Consider the following 19955-nt stretch of genomic DNA (forward strand, 5'->3'; position numbering starts at 1 on the left):
ACAGCCATGTTCAGACAGTCACTTGTAACTCGCTCCTTAAGTCATGCAGGGTTAGCATACTGCAGTGTTTTCAAGCTCTTGTTCCATTGTGGACATTTCAGAAGAGCGCTTGTAGGTTTATTGCAGGATTCCACCAATTCACAACTCTGATTTGACATTGTGGCAGTTGCATTAGTTTGTAACTTGTCCACCTGGGTCTCTGATCTCTCCATAGAGAAAACAAGTACATTCCCCCGGGCCAGAGGAACAGAGAGGGGATGTCATGGGGAGTGGGTCGTCAGAACTCCCCCAAGTTGGTCCAGAGCAGCAGCGGACCTCCGCGGCCAGGTCCCCATGACTACAGCCCCAGCTCTGGAGCCGACCAGCGGGTTGTCAACGGAGGTAAGGACCCCCTGTACCCTAGAGCACAGAACAATAATGATACCACACAATGACTGAGAATGAGATGGCACTATTGTCAAAGCTAGAGGAAGTATGCGTGTTGGGTCACCCTGGGAGAACCAGACTAGAAAAGTCAGTTAAGAGCAAATTCTTATTTACAATGATGGCCAAACCCGGACGACGCTGGGCCAATTGTGCGCCGCCCTATGGGACTCCCAATCACGGCCGGATGTAATGCAGCCTGGATTTGAACCAGGGACTGCAGTGACGCACGCTTCTTGCACTGAGATGCAGTGCCTTAGACCGCTGCAACACTCGGGAGCCATTTCCTTGATTCCTTGTCATCTCGCCTCCTTCTCAAAACCCATTAGATGAGGTCAGAGGGGAGGGACCTCTGACCTTCTCATCCAATGGGTTTTGAGAAGGAGGTGAGGAGAGAGAACATGAAGAATCAAGGAAATACAATTGAGATTCTCACCCTGAGTGGGTTGTTACAGGCATCCTATAGTTAGAGGGCAGTTGTGTGGACATCGCTTTGGCTGTCCTTGCATGGGTCCATCTCAGACTCTTGAATCTACCCAATCCCTAGTTTTCAGCGTTCCTTGTTTTCAGTTCACCGGTATGCTTACCAGTCTTCAGAACAGTTTTTTTCCGAAATGCAACATTTGAGTTAAGACTTTCTCCTGTAGGATTCAGGTTATTCTGACACAGAATAAGCACTGTGCAAAGCGCAAAAAAGACTAATCCTCATTTAATCCTGCAGTGTGATTTTATTTTAATTTGAAACCTTTCTTTGACATTGAATATCTCCATGGAATGTGCTTGTTAGTCCAGGCCTATGTTTAATCTGTGTCTGTGAAACTGGCCCATATGGGTTTGGCCTCGCGTTTCAGGGACACGGGTCATCCTCTCATCCAAAAAACTTAATCACATGCATCTCGTCCTGCGTTAACAATTTGAATGTCAATTGAGTTTCGCTTCCTGAAATGTCCTCTTGTTCTGCACCTGCTTAAGTTTCTTTGACCATTTTCAAGTTTATACTGTTTTCATCAGAACATCACTGGAGTTCTCTCTTCTTTGCTGCGCTGTTTCTATCTCTCTCTACCTAAACCATTCTCCGCCTTTCCTTGAATCACCCTCCTTTTCCTCATAGACCTCATCCCTCCTATTTACCGCTTCTCCCTATTATTTGTCATTATTTAATGTTTTGTCCTCTTTCTTTCTTTGCTTTCTCAATTGTCCCTATTAGGTACCGCCTCGTGGCCATCTCCCTGCCCATCTCCCTCCTTGCGTCCTCCTTTTTGCTACCAGTCAGGGCCCTCTCTCCCAACCAGGGTGGCCACACCCACCCGGCCTCCCTCCAGACCTCCCTCGCGGGCTTCCCGGCCCTCGTCTCACCCCTCCGCCCACGGCGCTCCAGCTCTCGTCTCCACTATGCCCAATAGACGCATGTCCTCCGAAGGTAGCTACCTCCCTCCCAACAGAGTGGCGAACACACAGAGCCACATGCACCGCTGGGCTCACTGAACTAGGTTGACACTGGGCTAGCTGTGCTACTGCTACTCGTAGTGTTTCGCTCACTAATCTCCTGACGCTGCTTTTGAGTCACGGCTTTGGACTTTGACATTTTTTTGTTGTGTGTTTTCGTCTTCACCCTACCTTTCCTCCTCTCACTCGCTGTTTCTCTCTCGTGCTCTCGCTCTCGCCTCTCTCCCTCAACTCACCCCGATTTGCATTGTAGTGTGAATTGTGTGTGGTGTTGGTCACTCATGGCAGTCTCTTCAGGGGGCTGGGTCTCTGTGTGTCTCACTCACCGGTAACACTTCCATGTGTGGCATTGTGAAACTAGTGAAAGTCTTGCTGTCACGCAGACCGGTGAGTGCTTATGTCCACTGGGTGAATTGACGGCCATTGTATTGTTGAATGTAAATATGGTGTATGTATTCATGATCAGTGTTTCCCCTAGGATTTGTTTTCAGCAGTGGTGACAGTTATTGTTGGGGGGGTGCGTGTGGGCATGGCCAATGGTGCGGTCTCCAACGGAAATTTTGAGGCCCTCTTGTCTGCAGAGACAAAAATGTTTATGTTTTAAAGCAAATTTCCTGCAATTCTACACATTCTGTCTGGGGCTGAGAGAAGAAATTGTAGTTTATAAGCAATTTTCCTGGAATACTACACATTTTGCCATGGCTTATGCCTTGCTATCTGAGTGACTCAAATATTATAACAAAATCAATGGGGGCCTGATTCCACAACATTTTGGGAATATTAGATTCTCTTTAACTGTTTTTATACTGGCGGTTGTTAGTTCTCAAAGATGATTTTATAGAAAAATATATAGGTCCATTATCTTTAAAAAAATTTAAGTTTACACTGAAAACGTTTTACCATCGTGAAAATGTTATAAAATACATTTAATACTGTGCATTCGGGAAGTATTCAGACCCTTCCCCCTTTTTTTTAACGTTACAGCTTTATTCTAAAAATCCTCATCAATCTACACACACTACCCCATAATGACAGAGCGAAAATAGGTTTTTATACATTTTTGCAAATGTGTAAAAAAAAATAATATATATTTACATAAGTATTAAGTAAGTATACCCTTTGCTATGAGACTCGAAATTGAGCTCAGGTGCACCCTGTTTCCATTGATCATCCTTGATGTTTCTACAACTTGATTAGAGTCCACCTGTGGTAAATTCAATTGATTGGACATGATTTGGAAAGGCACACACTTGTCTATATAAGGTCCCACAGTTGACAGTGCAAGTCGGAGCAAAAACCAAGCCAAGAGGTTGAAGAAATTGTCCGTAGAGCTCCGGGACAGGATTGTGTGGAGGCACGGATCTGGGGAAGGGTGCCAAAAAATGTCTGCAGCGTTGAAGATCCCCAAGAACACAGCGGCCTCCATCATTCTTAAATGGAAGAAGTTTGGAACCACCAAGACTCTTCCTAGAGCTGGCCGCCCGGCCAAACTGAGCAATCGGAGGAGAAGGGCCTTGGTCAGGGAGGTGACCAAGAACCCGATGGTCACTCTGACAGCGCTCCAGAGTTCTTCTCGGGAGAGGCGAAGGTCAAGAGCCTTGCCAAGCTGCACTGCTTCTTGACACACTGCTCACTTAACCCGGAAGCCAGCCGCACCAATGTGCAGGAGGCAAAAACCGCACAGCTTGCTACCAAAGTCAGTGTGCATGAGTCTGGCCCGCCACAAATTACTACAGCGCGATGGGAAAAGGACATCCCAGCCGGCAAAACCCTCCCCTAACCCGGATGAAGCTGGGCCAATTGTGCACTGCCTTATGGGTCTCCCGGTCACGGCCCGGCTGCGACACAGCCCGGGATCGAACCTGGATCTGTAGTGACGCCTTTACCACTGCAAAGCAGTGCCTTAGACCACTGCGCCACTCGGGAGGCCCACAGCTAATTTGATTTAACCTTTTCCTTTGGCAGGGGTGTCCCTGCTATCCCTGGTCCAACAGACGGAGCACTACTGGTACTAATGGATGATTGCAGTCCCTACCTCCGCTTCTATCTAAATGATGTGATGTCTCACAACAATCTGTCTCCCTCCAGGCCCTCCCAGAATGTCACCGAAGACACAGCGCACCCCACGCACCCACAGAGTTCCCCCTGGGGGTAGAGTCCCTCCGGGAGTAGACTTCATGCCCCACAATGCTCCAGGAGAGGTGCCTGTGCCCCCGCCAACCCGCAGCAGCTCTTCCGGTGGCACCTGGTCTTCCGTGGTCAGCGGAGGTAAGAGACCACTCTCTCAGGATTGGGATGGGAATGACACCCCCTGACAATAACTTGGATTGTACAGAAATGTTACTCAAATAGCCACTGCATGGTCATAGTAGGCACGTGTGTATTGTAGCTGTGAAGGCTATGTAGTGCAAGGGATGTAGTTCTGTGTGACTTTCAGTTAACAGCGTTCGTTGCTCTCTCCTAAAGTACACAGGCCTCGCTCCCCTCGGCAGAACAGAATGGGCGGGGCCTCCCCTGGCCCTTCCTCCCTCCCCTTGGCCCAGACTGGGACCACCCCCGTAGAACCTGCTACCACACAGTCAGCCTCATCACCCACTGCTGCTAGCCCCGCCCGGGATATGGCCGCCACTCCCTCAGCAGAGGGTAAGTCTGTTTGCCACATCCATGCAGACTGTTTTTAAACATTTTTATACGTAGAACATTTTGGGAAGAGTTGATACACAATGATAAAATTGTGGCTCCCCTTTGCTGTGAGCTCAGGCTAAACCGTCTGAAACAAAGCAGTTTGCTCGGCCGCACTCGACGATAGAACTGAGGGTGACTCTTTTCCTCTCTTTCTTCCGTCGATATAGCAAAAGAGTCTCGGGTCCAGGAGACGAGACAGAACTCCCCTACGGCCAACAAGGAGAACATGAAGCCTCTGGAGAGCCCCCCTAGTATCAGCAGACCCCTCTCTAAAGGTCTGCAGTGTGGACACGGCTCACTTTTTAGGAAGATTATATTTCAAAGTCTCAAATCAAACTAGCGGTGAAATGATCGATGTCTCCTCTCTCTCGCTTTATTTCTCTCTTTCGCTGCAGGACCCCCCTCCATGGCACCAGACCACAGAAAACAAATAGACAACTTAAAGAAATTTAGTGTCGATTTTAGGGTAAGTTAAATGTCCTCACTATCAGGCATTTATTGTAGTGTCACTTTCCTTCATCAAGAGGTATTGACAGTAAAATACAGAAGTTGTCACAAAGAATCTTAAGGTGTTTCTCAATATGCATACTACTGTCTCCACGCTCTCATGCTCTGAGTGCATTCTCCGCAGACGTTCTCTTGAGAATGTTCTTATGTGGAGAATACATCAAATATTACATTTGATAGGGTGTCCAATCAAAAATGTCTATTTTTACCAATGGGTAAAATAATGTTAATTGTGTAGATAATCCTCTAAGAAAACCAATGGTCCAAACCTCATGTCTCTTTCATAATCTGTTCAAAAGTTTTTACCCTTGTAGGATGGCCAGAATTTGGGTGACTAAATCAATGGAGGCCAGAGAAAAAGTGGTCAAAAATAAAGAAAATTGCATCATGTCAGCTAGGCTGGATTCTGTGCAAGAATTAATGCTACTGGCTACCTGACAGGCTCACTTTCCTGTTGAACTCGTCATCTTCTCCGCAGGACATAAAACAATATAGCGGTAAGATGGATATCAATTTTGAGAGATGACGTAGCGGATCTCTGAGATGTCAACGGAATGCTGAGCATACAACAAGCGTTTTATTTTCAAAGCCTTTTCTATTGAATTCAGCTCGTGTCATAACCTGTTAAAACAACTTCTAAAGACGACGACCACAACATGTAAAATTCTCAAGTTGTTCGCCCGAAACCTGCACAGCTATGGCAACAGAGCTCGGTGCTTATTATCGGATATATTGGGTTACGAAATACGATTTTTCTGATATACACCACTGTTCAAAAGTTTGGGGTCACTTAGATATGTCCTTGGTTTTGAAAGAAAAGCACATGTTTTGTTCATTAAAATAACATCAAATTGATCCGAAATACAGTGTAGACATTGTTAATGTTTTAAATGACTTGTAGCTGGAAACGGCAGATTTTTTTGTATTTTTTATGGATTATCTACATAGATAATCCATAATTGGCAACCATCACTCCTGTGTTCCAATGGCACGTTGTGTTAGCTAATCCAAGTTTATCATTTTAAAAGGCAAATTAATCATTAGAAAACCCTTTTGCAATTATGTTAGCACCGCTGAAAACTGTTGTGCTCATTAAAGAAGCAATAAAACTGTCCTTCTTTAGACTAGTTGTGTATCTGGAACATCAGCATTTGTGGGTTCAATTACAGGCTCAAAATTGCCAGAAACAGAACTTTCTTCTGAAACTCGTCAGTCTATTCTTGTTCTGAGAAATGAAGGCTATTCCATGCGAGAAATTGCCAAGCCACTGAAGATCTCGTACAACGCTGTGTACTACTCCCTTCACAGAACAGCGCAAACTGGCTCTTAATGAAAGACCCCACTGAACGATTCAGAACATGATTAATCATATTTGTCTTGGTAAAATGTATTTTAGAACATAAGGAAGTGAAATTTAATCACCATAGTGCATTTTCACCCACTGGGCAGAGTGGGTGGACAACCTACATTTGAAAGGCATTCGCACTCCTCCCTGCTATATTACCTCACGCTGGTTGCACCTCATCATTTACTGAACCTTTTTCCAGCCAGGACAATGGCAATAAACTTTACAAGATATATATGTACACAAAGAAAATGTTTTACTTCATAATTATCGGCTAGCTGTTTGTGAATCGTAATATCTAGCCAGCTAGTTGAAAGAAAAAAATAACTAAAACTAATGTTATGCTGTCAATTCTTCGTGGATAGCTAACTACCAATTCTTCATTGCTAGTCGTATTGACTTACTATCGGCTTGCGATCAAAACACTCTTTCTCGCTTTCTTTCTCTCGCTCAGTTGCAGTCCAGCTCTAACCCAGATCCACAGTTTGAGCAGATGATGACCAAGCCTTCACCAGATGCCGCGGGAGAAAAGCCCAAGGAGCTTCCTTTGGACAAGGGTTTGGAGGGGTCTGAGGAGGGCGCTGTGGCCCCCACCGGGAGCAGCAAGACAGGCAGCCCTGGAGCACCATCCTCCTCTACCCTCTGTCCTGCCACGGAGCAGAAGAGGGGGCCTGACGTGACCTCACAGGGTGTCCAGACATCTGCACCCACCTTCAGCGGAGGGGCCAAGCCTGAGGACAAAGAAGAAAAGGAGCCAGTCAAAGAGTGAGTGTCATGGCCACGCATTTGCTCCCATTATTTCTATTTGAGTTGGTGTTTTAGAATGGGCCTCTGAGGGTAAGCACAAATAACAGAATGTGGCTTAAAACGACAACTGACCAGCGAAAAATGTTGAGGGGAAAAAATGATTTTGTCTCGAGTTAACTGTGTTCTTTTTTCCCGGTCCGCAGTCAAATCATGACGTCGACTCTCAATCCTAATGCCCATGAGTTCAAACCCAGGGTGTTCAATACTCAGGTTAGTTGTCTGACTGCCCCAGTAACTATTCTCATCCGGCTTTTTGACATTGCCACTTGAGACAGACATTCCTTTTTAAGCTGTAGTGACTTTTATAGAGTTTCCCTGTCGTGTGTGTGTGTGTGTGTGTGCGTGCGTGTGGCCTGCAGCCCAAGCCGGCCACCACTCCAACCCCCCCGCGACCCCAGGGCCAGCCCAGCCCCTCCATCGTGGTGCAGCAGCCCCAACAAGTCTACAGCCAGACGGTCTGCTTCCCCCAGATGTACCCTCTGACCCCAGTCAGCCCTGGAGTTCAGGTGAGACACATGCACACACTCTCCATCCCACCTGCATGCCTCTGCAGCTCAGAAGAGTACTTGTGGAAGCTCAGACATACCCTTGAATGATAATTGGTTAATGATTGGCATGCAGAGTTCCTAAGCAGCAAGGAAGATGTATGAGTGTTCTAAAATATTTAGTTGGCCTCCTTTCCTGTCATATCTCTCACTGTTGTCCTCTCTGTTGCATCAACCCTGCATCTCTCTCCTTGCAAGGAATGTATCATGCAACAGGAAGAAATGAGGGAGGGGGGGGGGGGTGTATTTGTGTGGTCAGAATTTGGATATGCAGTTGTGGCATGCACATGTTGGAGGCCCTCTCCTCTCACTTTGGCCTGTCTGGTCACCGTTTCACCATTCCCCACTTTGACCGGTCTTCACCATCCCACAGCCATAAACTCATCGTGTGTGAAGTCATGTACAGTAGCCTACTGCTTGTTGATATTGGTTTGTGACATTTCCAGAGACTTTAGGTTGGTTCGAGTCGAGGTTGAATTAATGTTTTCTCTGAATTGAATCTCATTTTTAAACTTTTCTGTAGCCTTGAAGATAAGTGTTTTGTTGTAGGGTAGTTGGAAGTAATGTAGAGCTCTGATTGAATGCAGTTTGTGAGACAAGTTAATCTGTTGTGAAATATATAATGGTGTGATGGTGATTTCTCTGGACTAAGTGATTTATTGTTCTAAAATATATTTTGGTTTTGAAGTTGCTATCAGAAATGGTTGGTAATCCAACATCGGTCATTTGAGTTCAGAGAATAATTTCTGGTTGAAGAAAAAAACGAGCAACTAAAGAATTTTTTTTTTTTTTTTCTCTCCCTTTCCTCTCTCTCCATTAGAAAAGCATTATCTGGAAGGTTCGTGCATTTCTTAAGCTATCTACTTGTTTCTTACCCTTTTGCCAAAAATCCGTATGAGATGTTTTGCTTGCTTGAAAATGTCTCATCAGATGTTGGTTTGCCAATTTGCAATTGGCTACAGTTGTTATCAAGAACTTAACCTCATCCTTGTTGTAACAGCTTTCTTAAGTGACATTCTTAGGCCTAGAATAAGGCCTAGAATAATATGACTAGTATTATGTCATTCTTGCTCACAGTTTACAAACACCGGAGCAATGCAGAGCATATCTCACGTCTTTATTTGATAAGCCTGCATTAATGTTTGCAGATAGATATAGAATAAGAAGTGCATGGTCATCCAGGTTAGTAAATGGGCTATGTTGGAACCCATTGGACAGCTGCACTGTATCCATGTGGCCTAAGGTAAGTGCCCAGCCAACCTTTCTTCTCACTCCAAGTCCACACGGCATGCTGTGAACAAGGAGTGTGGGTGGATGAGAAGGGAGTCAATGTTGAAAGGGTGGGGGGGGGGGGGGCGGAGAATCAATGTAAGGTTTCAGTTGGTTAAACGTTGTCTTCTTCTCATCTCTCAGTCTCCAGCGATGTACCATGTCCAGATGCCTCATATGACGGTGAGCCAGTCCAAGCCCTACAGACCAGGTAAAGGTGAGAATGCTCACTGCCAGTGCTGTCTGTCCCATGTAGTCCCCTGTCTTCACTAATAGCACAGTTCAGCATCTTGGTATGTCAGACACACATGCGTATGGAGTCAAAGTATTCTAGCAAACGCATAGTCAAAAGAGAATAAGACCACGTGTGCAGGTACATTTTTCGTTGTAACACCTGGCCTGCATGGGGTCGTAGCGGTGCTAGATATTGCTGTCTAGTCTGCTGGGGAGCGAACTGCTGGGGAGCTGCTCTGATTAACAGTGCTTTTGGAAACCATGTCATAGGTTAAATTCAGTACTGTAGACTAATATTGAATTTAAGAAGGCTGTCCCCCCCGTGAACATACAGTTGAAGTCAGAAGTTTACATACACCTTAGCCAAATGCATTTAAACTCAGTTTTTCACAATTCCTGACATTTAATCCTCGTAAAAAGTTCCTGTTAGGTCACCACTTTATTTTAAGAATGTGAAATGTCAGAATAATAGTAGAGAATGATTTATTTCAGCTTTTATTTCTCATCACATTCCCAGTGGGTCAGAAGTTTACTTACACTCAATTAGTATTGGGTAGCATTGCCTTTTAATTGTTTTACTTGGGTCAAACGTTTTGGGTAGCCTTCCACAAGCTTCCCACAATAAATTGGGTCAGTATTGGCCCATTCCTCCTGACAGAGCTAGTGTAATTGAGTCAGGTTTGTAGGCCTCCTTGCTCGCACACACTTTTTCAGTTCTGCCCACAAATTCTCTATAGGATTGAGGTCAGGGCTTTGTGATGGCCACTCCAATACCTTGACTTTGTTGTCCTTAAGCCATTTTGCCACAACTTTGGGAGTATGCTTGGGGTCATTGTCCATTTGGAAGACCAAGCTTTAACTTCCTGACTAATGTCTTGATGTTGCTTCAATATATCCACATAATCTTCCTTTCTCATGATGCCATCTATTTTCTGAAGTGCACCAGTCCCTCCTACAGCAAAGCACCCCCACAACATGATGCTGCCACCCCTGTGCTTCACGGTTGGGATGGTGTTCTTCGGCTTCCAAACATAACGATGGCCATTATGGCCAAACAGTTCTATTTTTGTTTCATCAGACCAGAGGACATTTCTCCAAAAAGTACAATCTTTGTCCCCATGTGCAGTTGCAAACCATAGTCTGGATTATTTATGGCGGGTTTGGAGCAGTGGCTTCTTCCTTGCTGAGCGCCCTTTCAGGTTATGTCGAGATGGGACTAGTTTTACTGTGGATATAGGTACTTTTGTACCTGTTTCCTCCAGCATCTTCACATCGTCCTTTGCTGTTCTGGGATTGATTTGCACTTTTCGCACCAAAGTACTTCCTCTCTAGGAGAAAGAATGCGTCTCCTTCCTGAGCGGTATGACGGCTGCATGGTTCCATGGTGTTTATACTTGCGTACTATTGTTTGTACAGATGAACGTGGTACCTTCAGGCGGAAGTTGCTCCCAAGGATGAACCAGACTTGTGGAGGTCTACAATTTTTTTTCTGTGGTCTTGGCTGATTTCTTTTGATTTTCCCATGATGTCAAGCAAAGAGGTACTGAGTTTGAAGGTAGGCCTTGAAATACATCCACAGGTACACCTCCAAATGACTCAAATTATGTCAATTAGCCTATCAGAAGCATCTAATGCCATGACATCATGTTCTGGTATTTTCCAAGCTGTTTAAAGGCAAAGTCAACTTAGTGTATGTAAACTTCTGACCCACTGGAATTGTGATATAGTTGGAAAAATTACTTGTCATGCACAAAGTAGATGTCCGAAACGACTTGCCAAAACTATAGTTTGTTAACAAGACATTTGTGTAGTGGTTGAAAAACGAGTTTTAATGACTCCAACCTAAGTGTATGTAAACTTCCGACTTCAACTATCTCTTTCCTGTAATCCTGGATGTTGTGTTCCACTGGCTGCTGCAGTAGCCAACATGCCCCAGCAGAGGTCAGACCAGCACCACCCCCAGGGCACACCCACCATGATGCACCCGGCCCAGGCCGCGGGGCAGCCCATTGTGGCCCAAAGCCCCACCTATTCAGCCCAGTACTTCACCTGCAGCCCACAGCAGTTTACCAGCCAGCAACTGATGCAGCAGATGCCCCACTACCAGTCACAGGTAACAATATGCCAAAATTACAACTCGACTCGAGTCTTTCCACGGTCCATAAAGGTATCAGAAAAGATTGGCATGTATGCCTTTAAATCATTAGCAGTGTCTTGTGAATAGGACACACCCACACACATGCACAAGCAATGTGTCTCTCCCCCAAAGGCTCAGCATGTGTTTAGCCCGGTGATGCAGAGTCAGGCCAGGATGATGGCCCCTCCCAACCACGGCCAGCCCGGCCAGCTGGTCTCCTCCTCCACCACCCAGTATGGCGAGCAGACTCACACCATGTATGGTAAGCAACGCCCCCCCCCCCCCTCTGTGTGTCACTCTATTGTCACTTTGTTTAGTCTTCTGTCTTTGTGTACCTTATCTTGGCACCCAGAACAAAATTAGCTACTTCATTTAGGTTCTGGGACCGGAAGTAGAGAAATTTGTAATAGCGTTGCATACTCACTCCAGTTCCCCCAAAAAATGTATGTTTAGATAACTTTGTTGTGGTAAAGCAAACACTCTACATTCAATCTGGTCCGTGCCAATAACCCAGTCTTTGTTTTGGGGTTCCAGTGTCACAAGGCCCCATGCCGCAGCAGTACCAGCACCCCCAACCCTCGGTCACGCCCACAGGCCAGGCCCAGCAGGGCGGGCAGCATGGGGGAAACCACCCGGCTCCCAGCCCCGTCCAACAGCACCAGGCTGCAGCCGCCCAGGCCCTGCACATGGGCAACCAGCCCCAGCAGCAGATGTACCAGGCCCTGGCCCCCACCCCGCCCTCCATGACCCCGGGGACCAACCCCCAGTCCCCCCAGGGCAGCTTCCCCTCGGCCCAGCAGGCCGTCTACCTCCACCCCCAGCAGATGCAGCACGGCTACAACCCCTCCCACATGGCCCACATGCAGCAGGTGAGCTCCACCTTCAGAAGCCCTTCCCTTCACTCTGAGTACATACTATATGAACAGGTTAGTGGTCCCAGGAACAAAAACACAAAACCCTTTTATGGAGTCAATAACAGTTGTATGTATCTCTTTCTACTAATGTTCTCTCTCTCTTTCTCTCTCTCTCCCCCCCCTAGGCCCATATGCAGTCTGGGATGGTTCCCTCCCACCCAGGCCACCCTCAGATGATGCTGATGGCCACCCAGCAGCCAGGCGGCCACCAGCCCCAACTCCCCCAGAACGCCCTCAACCCCATCCCGGTGTCCTCCACTACACACTTCTCTTACTTGGCACACCCCCAAGGTACATCTCTACGTCACCCCATCCCTATATGCCTCAGGGGTAGGACTCTTCCAATCACCTGACGGATGTCTCTGTACGGCTTGTTCAACTAAATACACTTCCAAGTATTAAATTGGGGCAAATATGTTTGTTCATCACGTTAATGTTTGATCCAATTTTCCCCAGCATTATCGTTAATGATACATTTAGCTGAAAACTGAAATTCTTGTAATAAGTGATATGGACCAAAAGGCTCCTTAACAGCTTCTACCCTCAAGCCATAAGACCGCTGAACAATTAATCAAATGGCCACCTGGACTATTTACATTGACCCCCCCCTTTGTTTTTATCCTGCTGCTTCTCACTGTTTATTATCTATGCATAGTCACTTTGCAAATTACCTCGACTAAACTGTACCCCCGCACATTGACTCAGTACCGGTACCCCCTGTATATAGTCATGTACATTTGTTACTTTTTGATTGATTAGAATTTTTTACGCTCTTTCTTGAACTGCATTGTTGGTCAAGGGCTTGTAAAGTAAGCATTTCACAGTGAGGTCTACACCTGTTGTATTTGGTGCATGTGACAAATCAAATTTGATTGGATGATTAATGTATTCTAACCACGACTGGCCAATTTCACTGATTTCCTCCGTTTTGTGTCCCTCCAGTGCAACAGCACCATCAGTAGCAGCTGTGGAGGGTGCTACTGAGAACATTGGACCCCCTATCCAGCCCTCGCTCTCTTCAAGGGTCTTGACACAGAAGCCACACAGATCTCTCGTCATGCTACTACACATATGCTTTCCTCTCCCAGCCATAAAGAATGTTCAACAGGTTGGAGTTTGATTAATAACAGAACGGATCCCGCGGTCTCCCCCCCACACACACACACCTTTTAAGAAACCTGCAGAGGGTCCCTAATAAAACTTGATTCAGCTTGCCAATTAAGAATTGCGAGAAAGATATAATTATCTGCACCTTGATATGAAAATTATTTTAACAGCTGCTGCATTCAAGACTTCAGAACAGGTTTTAACCAAACTAAAACAAATTAGAATCTTCCTGTAATTAATAACAAGTTCGGCCTGAAGGACAAACATTATTTATTAATTATGATGGCTAAAGTGATCCCACTTCTCACCTGACCATTATGTAACTTTTACTTTGTAGATAATATAAATAATTTAAAACATTTGGGGGGGGGAATAAAAAAAAGTTTTAAAAACCGGATAGCAGTCTTGTGTTTTTTTGCATAAGCAAGTGTTAATTTTGTAATGCCATTCATTGATTACGTCTAAAAATGAAGTATAGGTTTGTCAGTGGCCTTGACCGATACGAATTACAATTTAATTTCCAGTAAATATGCATTGTAGTTACCGGTAAATTGGTCCAAAGTCAGTTGCAAATGGCCAAGCAAGGTTCACACGTAAGAACGGGCATCGGCAAGAATCTGACTTTCTGGTCCCTATCCCGTTGATTTTAGAGGGTGGTATAATGATTTGACCATCCAGATATGTTTACAAATCCTTTTTTAAAATTAAGATCTGCAAGATTAGAACCTGTGCCTAGTACGCTACTCAGTAAGTAATTTTAGAATAATTAACGCCCTCCAACCTACCATCCTTAAAGGCCTTTATTTGTCACTAAGCTCTGCCCACTGCTTTCATTCAACAAATCAATTTATCCCTGACTACTTCTGGAGGTGGTCAGGATGAGCCGAAACCGGTCTTAAAATGTCAATGAGATCAGGATGCCACCAGGTATAAACAAGACTCATGTTTCACACCATGTCTCTTGGGTTGTTCTTGGTTCACCCACTTTGATCTGAAAGGACTAGACCGGTGAAAGCATTATAGGGCTATGTGCAGGAGCCATACAATGCTGTTTTATACCTGTGTCTATTAATTTCAGAGCACACATTTTTAGACTTGTCAAAGTAATATATGCAGAAAAACAACCACGAGGGAAGGGTGGAGCTTTTTCATAGTCACAAAAAAATTGCTGTGTTGTAGGTACATTTTTTGGGTTAGCTTTATATTACAAAAGTCAAATATACAGTTGAGATAATTTAGAATGCTTATAACTAAGGAAAATGTGACAGTTGATCAAAGATTGACAGATGGAAAGCTTTTGTGGTTTAATTAGCTTGGGGGGAATGTTTAGTGCTAATACATAACAGATAATCAACAGTATTGAGAAGACACATTAAATCAGTTGAACTTGGAACAATGTCAGAAAGCTTGACTGACTGGGCAAAATAAATGCATGTAAGCAAATGTTCTAATACATAGGCCTGAGGTACATTGGGGCCATTTGGAGTATAAAACTAACCTGATATGTGCAGACAGACAGGTGTTGAAGAGTGAGCAACACCAGACTACAGTAGTGGAATGCACTAAGCTTGCCAGAACTCTTGGTGTGATTTGTGTTTTCCCAATATGATTGAGTGCAAAGACGATGTACAGGTTAAGCTATAATATAAAGCGTTCAATGTGCCATAGGCTAAATTATTGGAAATCTCAGTTATTGCACTAAGTTCAAACACGTAAAGCAACAGCAGTTTTCAGGCAAGGCAGTCTTTCTGGCTACAGGTCAAAGGGACTGATAAGTCAATGATACCGTTGCTTTCCTGTTGCATTTGCAGAACAGATTGGGATTAGTTTCAATTTAAGCACAGGAAACAAACCGCAATTGTCTAACCTTTTTTCCCACCTAAACATTTGACAATGTCAGTTTCAATTTTGGAAGGTACCTGATTAAAAACCATTGTAAAATTCCTTGATAGATTTTTAGCTGGGTCATGCAATGAAAAGGCAAGTCGATGTCCTGATCATTTAAAAAGGAAATCAACCTGCCTTTGTGCATTTCTTAAAAACAAAGCCCTTCTATGATAAGAAATGAACATGACCATAAATACTGTAGGACTTCTAGAGGGTAAGCTGTACAACTCAATGATTAAGGTTTCACTGCTAAGTTAGTGTTAGGCAAGGGAAAGATGTACATACAGAAAAGTGACGGGTACTGGTATGTTAAAGAAGAATGTTTAATTACTAAACAAAATGTACACCAGAACGGTTGCTTACATAAAATGTGTTAAGGGGCCATGTACACAAGGGTTCTTCGTCAAAGCAAGGGAGTGCAGTCTTTTCTTTGGCGAAGTTTGTCTCTTTCAAGAGCTCACTGATTAAGAAGCCATAGAAGACAAACGTTCAAATGTAGCATTTGGAAACATTTAACTAGCAAAAAACAAATGCCTTCAGAAAGGTCCAGCTTTGTCCTTGAGTCGTAGAGCTGGAGAGAACAATGTTAAGATGAAAGAAGTTAATGCTATGAAGGTAAGGACTCTTCTGTTAAATGCCAACAGGAAATTAACATGCTAATATTTGGCCCTATTCAAGTTGTACAATGCTTTGTGATACAACAGAGTTTTGCACAGTGGTTGTGTAAACATTTTTGGGCAGACAAACTCTGTATCACGAACATTGTGTGAAATGTGTTATACAAGATTTGTGCACAGGGCTTGAGAGTCGAGGCTGTGGAGGGGAACAGGGACTCTAGAATAGGGTGTGTCCCCTCCCGACCGCTTTCTTTATGGGGTTAAAGGGGGAGGGAGAGGCAGTGAGGGTGCCCCCCTCCCCTGCCTGAGGGAAGACCTTTCCCATGTAGCAACATCCCTTAAAACAACGACATCTGCTTCATAAAATGAGAATAATCATAACAATATTAAACACTATCCTAAAAATACATTCATAATGAACTCTGTCACCCCCACCACGAAACAGACCTCAACTTGGGCATACACGTTCACTCATGAGTCCATCTGGCACTTGCTTGGAGTTTTGCGGTGACCTCTGGGCCGGCTGTGAAAGGGAGTCGGCCGGTCAGAGGAACATGTACTGGTTGTCGATGGCCCGCTTGCGGCCCCTGTCTGGCTCCAGTTCGTAGTCGGAGTCTCGCTGAGTAAAGGGTGGGTGGGGGTTGGGGTGACGCAGTAGGGGTCTGCGGCCCACCGACTCGCTCCGACGCAGGGGACCCGAGGTGGGGAGGTCTGGGAGGGGTGAGGTGTATAGATGAGGGTGTCCGGGCTGGGGCAGAGGGCCTGGAGAGGGGCCTGCTGAGGGGAGCAGGCTGGGGCAGGTGGCTGGGCTGCAGTGGGCCAGGCTGGGCTCGGAGCTCCAGCAGTTCAGGGAGAAGGGAACCAGAACAGCCGCTGAAATCTGACCTGAGAGGACACAATGACATAACATTATTTATGCTGACAAAGGGTTTCACTTGTAACATCCTGTGCGGATTCCCATATACTTTATATCCAAGTAGCTGTTTATGGCACATCTATAATAAAATAGTATTTCTTTGTGTGCAATTTTTTTAGATACATTTATGTAAAGTTAAGTGTTAGCAGTAGCCCTAAGTTCAAAAGTATTGGTGGGTGCGTGTGTTTGTGTCCAGTGTAGGTCAGGGGTCAGTGACGAGGGCTCACCTTGGGAGTTAGCCACCACGAAGCTTGAGAGGGTGACGTCACAGGCAGTGCCACACTCCAGGGGTATGGGGTAGAGGCGAAAGTGACTGAGCATGTCCATGACGGATGGGAAGCGCAGGTGCTGCACCCTACACTGACCCCACTCTGTTAGAGACAGACGCAGGTGCTGCAGAAAGAGGCGGAGGGAGATACATCGACATGAACAACAATGTCAACGATGCTTTTATTCAGACATCTTCATGATATCAAAAACTAAGAAGGTATTCTTCTAGAACCTATGGTAGATCCAAGGTGTGTGCGCCCCACCTTGGCCTTGCTCTGGTAGTTGAAGGTGAGGACGTAGTCTCCGCGGCGAGTCTCACTCTGCCTCACTAGGAACACTCCGTGGCCCTCCAGGCCCAAGTTCTGGACCAGGTGGGCCGCCTTGACCCGCGAGATGGGCCCGTGGAACCAGGGGTATGAACACAGGAAGTGGTCAGTCTTATGGTACACCTGCTCCGAGAGGGCAAAGGTCGCAGATCCTAGTGGGGGGACAACAAGTGAAGTGTAAGAACAGAATGTAACATGGTCATTTAGCAGACACTTTGATCCACAAATAGCTCATTTTTTGGGGGGTACACACACTGGATAGTTGCAGTGAAATTTGTTGTTTAACAGGGTCAGCCATAGTAGTATGGTGCCCCTAGAGCAAATTTGGGTTAATCACCTTGCTCAAGGGAAAAATCGACAGAATACCGATTACCTTGTTGACTCGGTTATTCAAACCACCAACCTTTCTGTTACTGGTCCAACGCTCTAACCCCTAGACTACCTGTCGCCCTGCCGGAATGTTCATAAGATATACATGCAGCCCATGCAGGAATCATACCCACAACTCCTCAAACCGTTACAAGTGACTGGGCCAACCACTACAGCATAATTTCAAACATAAAGATACAATATCATCCTGAGATATTAATTGTTACACACTTCCAGGTTGGGGTCCGACCCTTCCTGTCCCTGACACCCACCCTGACTCCCTGACTCGGAGTTCCCTCTCCGGTTGGCCATCGCAGCATTGTCCACAGGGTAGGTTAGGAGCTCCAAATCCACACTGCCAGACCTGTGTAATAAACAATGACTTCAGTTAGCAGCAGCCAATCCAGACTGGGCTAAAACGTTAGCCCATCCTTCTTGACATGACGCTGCCATCAACTGCACAAGGCTGAAATGTACTATTTAAATAAATCATTTGATTTTTTCCATTGTGTTAATGATGGCGGACTGATTGATACATTTTTTCAAGATGAGTGATGAGAAGAGAATCGTCTAGACCAGGGGTGGGCAATTCCAGTCCTCGAGGGCCTGATTAGTGTCACAGTTTTGCCTCAGCCCCAGCTAACACACCTGACTCCAATAATCACCTAATCATGATCTTCAGTATAGAATGCAATTTGATTAATCACCTGTTTGCTAGGGATTTAGCCCATTGGGTATCTCACGACAACCCCATATGCCATGTCTTGAAATATGCAGACAGATGGATTAAAAGTAAGTTTACATTGTATATTGAATAAAAATATAAATGCAATATGTAAAGTGTTGGTCCCATGTTTCATGAGCTGAAATAAAAGATCCCAGACATTTTTCATACTCACATAAAAAGCTTATTTCTCTCATATTTTGTGCACAATTGTGGTTACATCCGTGTTAGTGTGCGATTCTCATTTGCCAAGATAATCCATCCAACTGAAAGGTGTGGCATATCAAGAAGTTGATTAAACTGCATGATCATTACACAGGTGCATCTTGTACTGGGCACAGTAAAAGGCCACTCTAAGATGTGCAGTTTTGTCACAACACAATGCCACAGATGTCTCAAGTTTTGACGGAGTGTGCAATTGGCATGCTGACTGCAGGAATGTCCACCAGAGCAGTTTCCAGAGAATGTTATGCTAATTTCTCTATCATAAGCCGCCTCCAACATTGTTTTAGAGAATTTGGCAGTATGTCCAACCAGCCTCAAAACCACAGACCACGTGTATGGCATTGTGTGGGTAAGCGGTTTACTGATGTCAACGTTGTGAACAGAGTGCCACATGGTGGTGGTGGGGTTATGGTATGGGCAGGCATAAGATACGGACAACGACCACAATTGCATTTTATCGATGGCAGTTTGAATGCACAAAAATACTGTGACGAGAACCTGAGGCCCATTGTGAGGCCCCTTTCTCTCTTTTTTAAAAGGCATCTGTTTTCCCAGTCATGTGAAATCCATAGATTAGGGTCTAATTAATTTATTTCAATTGACTGATTTCCTCATATGAACTGCAACTCAGTAAAATGAAATTGTTGAATGTTACATTTACATTTTTGTTCAGCAATACTTCTGACAGCTAACTTTCTAGGTCCGACCATAACTTTTGGACTTCATACCGTTCCCATTTATTCTCATTTATCAGGATGCGTACACCTCTACTGTTACTACAGTAGGTGGCAGCATGGGCCTCTCCAAATATTACATTTCTCTCTTTAAAAAAAAATGTAACTCTTGCAAGAAAAAGAGATTGTTAGCAGATGTGGTTAAGTGTTCGAGAACCATATGCTTTTTTCCCCCATCATGGAGCCCATGCATACAGAAGATGGCCCTATTTGATAAAAGACCAAAGTCCATATTATGGTAAGAACAGCTCAAATAAGCAAAAAGAAACGACAGTCCATCATTACTTTAAGACATGAAGGTCAGTAAATACGGAACATTTCAAGAACATTTCAAGAATTTCAGTTATCTCTGCTGCAGAGGATAAGTTCATTAGAGTTACCAGCCTCAGAAATTGCAGACCAAATAAATGCTTCAGAGTTCAAGTAACAGACACATCTCAACATCAACTGTTTAGAAGAGTGTGTGAA

The 19955-nt window shown here is 44.9% G+C and overlaps 2 protein-coding genes across 8 annotated transcripts in view; one reads left to right on the forward strand and one right to left on the reverse strand.

Moving 5' to 3' along the window:
* The window catches only part of LOC120063027 (ataxin-2-like), a 31078-nt gene extending 17267 nt beyond the window's left edge, over positions 1–13811 (forward strand). For 3 of the 5 annotated variants that reach the window (XM_039013130.1, XM_039013132.1, XM_039013133.1), the window contains 15 exons: positions 215–381; positions 1631–1843; positions 3958–4137; positions 4336–4512; positions 4722–4829; positions 4950–5020; positions 6861–7171; positions 7357–7423; positions 7573–7719; positions 9172–9244; positions 11181–11374; positions 11531–11660; positions 11933–12267; positions 12438–12603; positions 13255–13811. In XM_039013130.1, the coding sequence (XP_038869058.1) occupies positions 215–381; positions 1631–1843; positions 3958–4137; positions 4336–4512; positions 4722–4829; positions 4950–5020; positions 6861–7171; positions 7357–7423; positions 7573–7719; positions 9172–9244; positions 11181–11374; positions 11531–11660; positions 11933–12267; positions 12438–12603; positions 13255–13274 (2359 nt within the window). In that variant the 3' untranslated portion in view covers positions 13275–13811. The remainder of the gene's footprint in view (positions 1–214; positions 382–1630; positions 1844–3957; positions 4138–4335; positions 4513–4721; positions 4830–4949; positions 5021–6860; positions 7172–7356; positions 7424–7572; positions 7720–9171; positions 9245–11180; positions 11375–11530; positions 11661–11932; positions 12268–12437; positions 12604–13254) is intronic. The other 2 variants (XM_039013131.1, XM_039013134.1) reach the window with 2 other exon arrangements.
* Positions 13812–14708: 897 nt separating this feature from the next.
* The window catches only part of LOC120063028 (SH2B adapter protein 3-like), a 68092-nt gene continuing 62845 nt past the window's right edge, over positions 14709–19955 (reverse strand). For all 3 annotated transcript variants that reach the window (XM_039013136.1, XM_039013137.1, XM_039013138.1), the window contains exons 5-8: positions 18077–18168; positions 17373–17587; positions 17067–17232; positions 14709–16808 (exon numbers count right to left, since the gene is read on the reverse strand). In XM_039013136.1, coding sequence (XP_038869064.1) covers positions 16468–16808; positions 17067–17232; positions 17373–17587; positions 18077–18168 — 814 coding nt within the window. In that variant the 3' untranslated portion in view covers positions 14709–16467. The remainder of the gene's footprint in view (positions 16809–17066; positions 17233–17372; positions 17588–18076; positions 18169–19955) is intronic.

The sequence above is a fragment of the Salvelinus namaycush genome, chromosome 18 (assembly GCF_016432855.1).
Source record: "Salvelinus namaycush isolate Seneca chromosome 18, SaNama_1.0, whole genome shotgun sequence".
Lineage (NCBI taxonomy): Eukaryota > Metazoa > Chordata > Actinopteri > Salmoniformes > Salmonidae > Salvelinus > Salvelinus namaycush.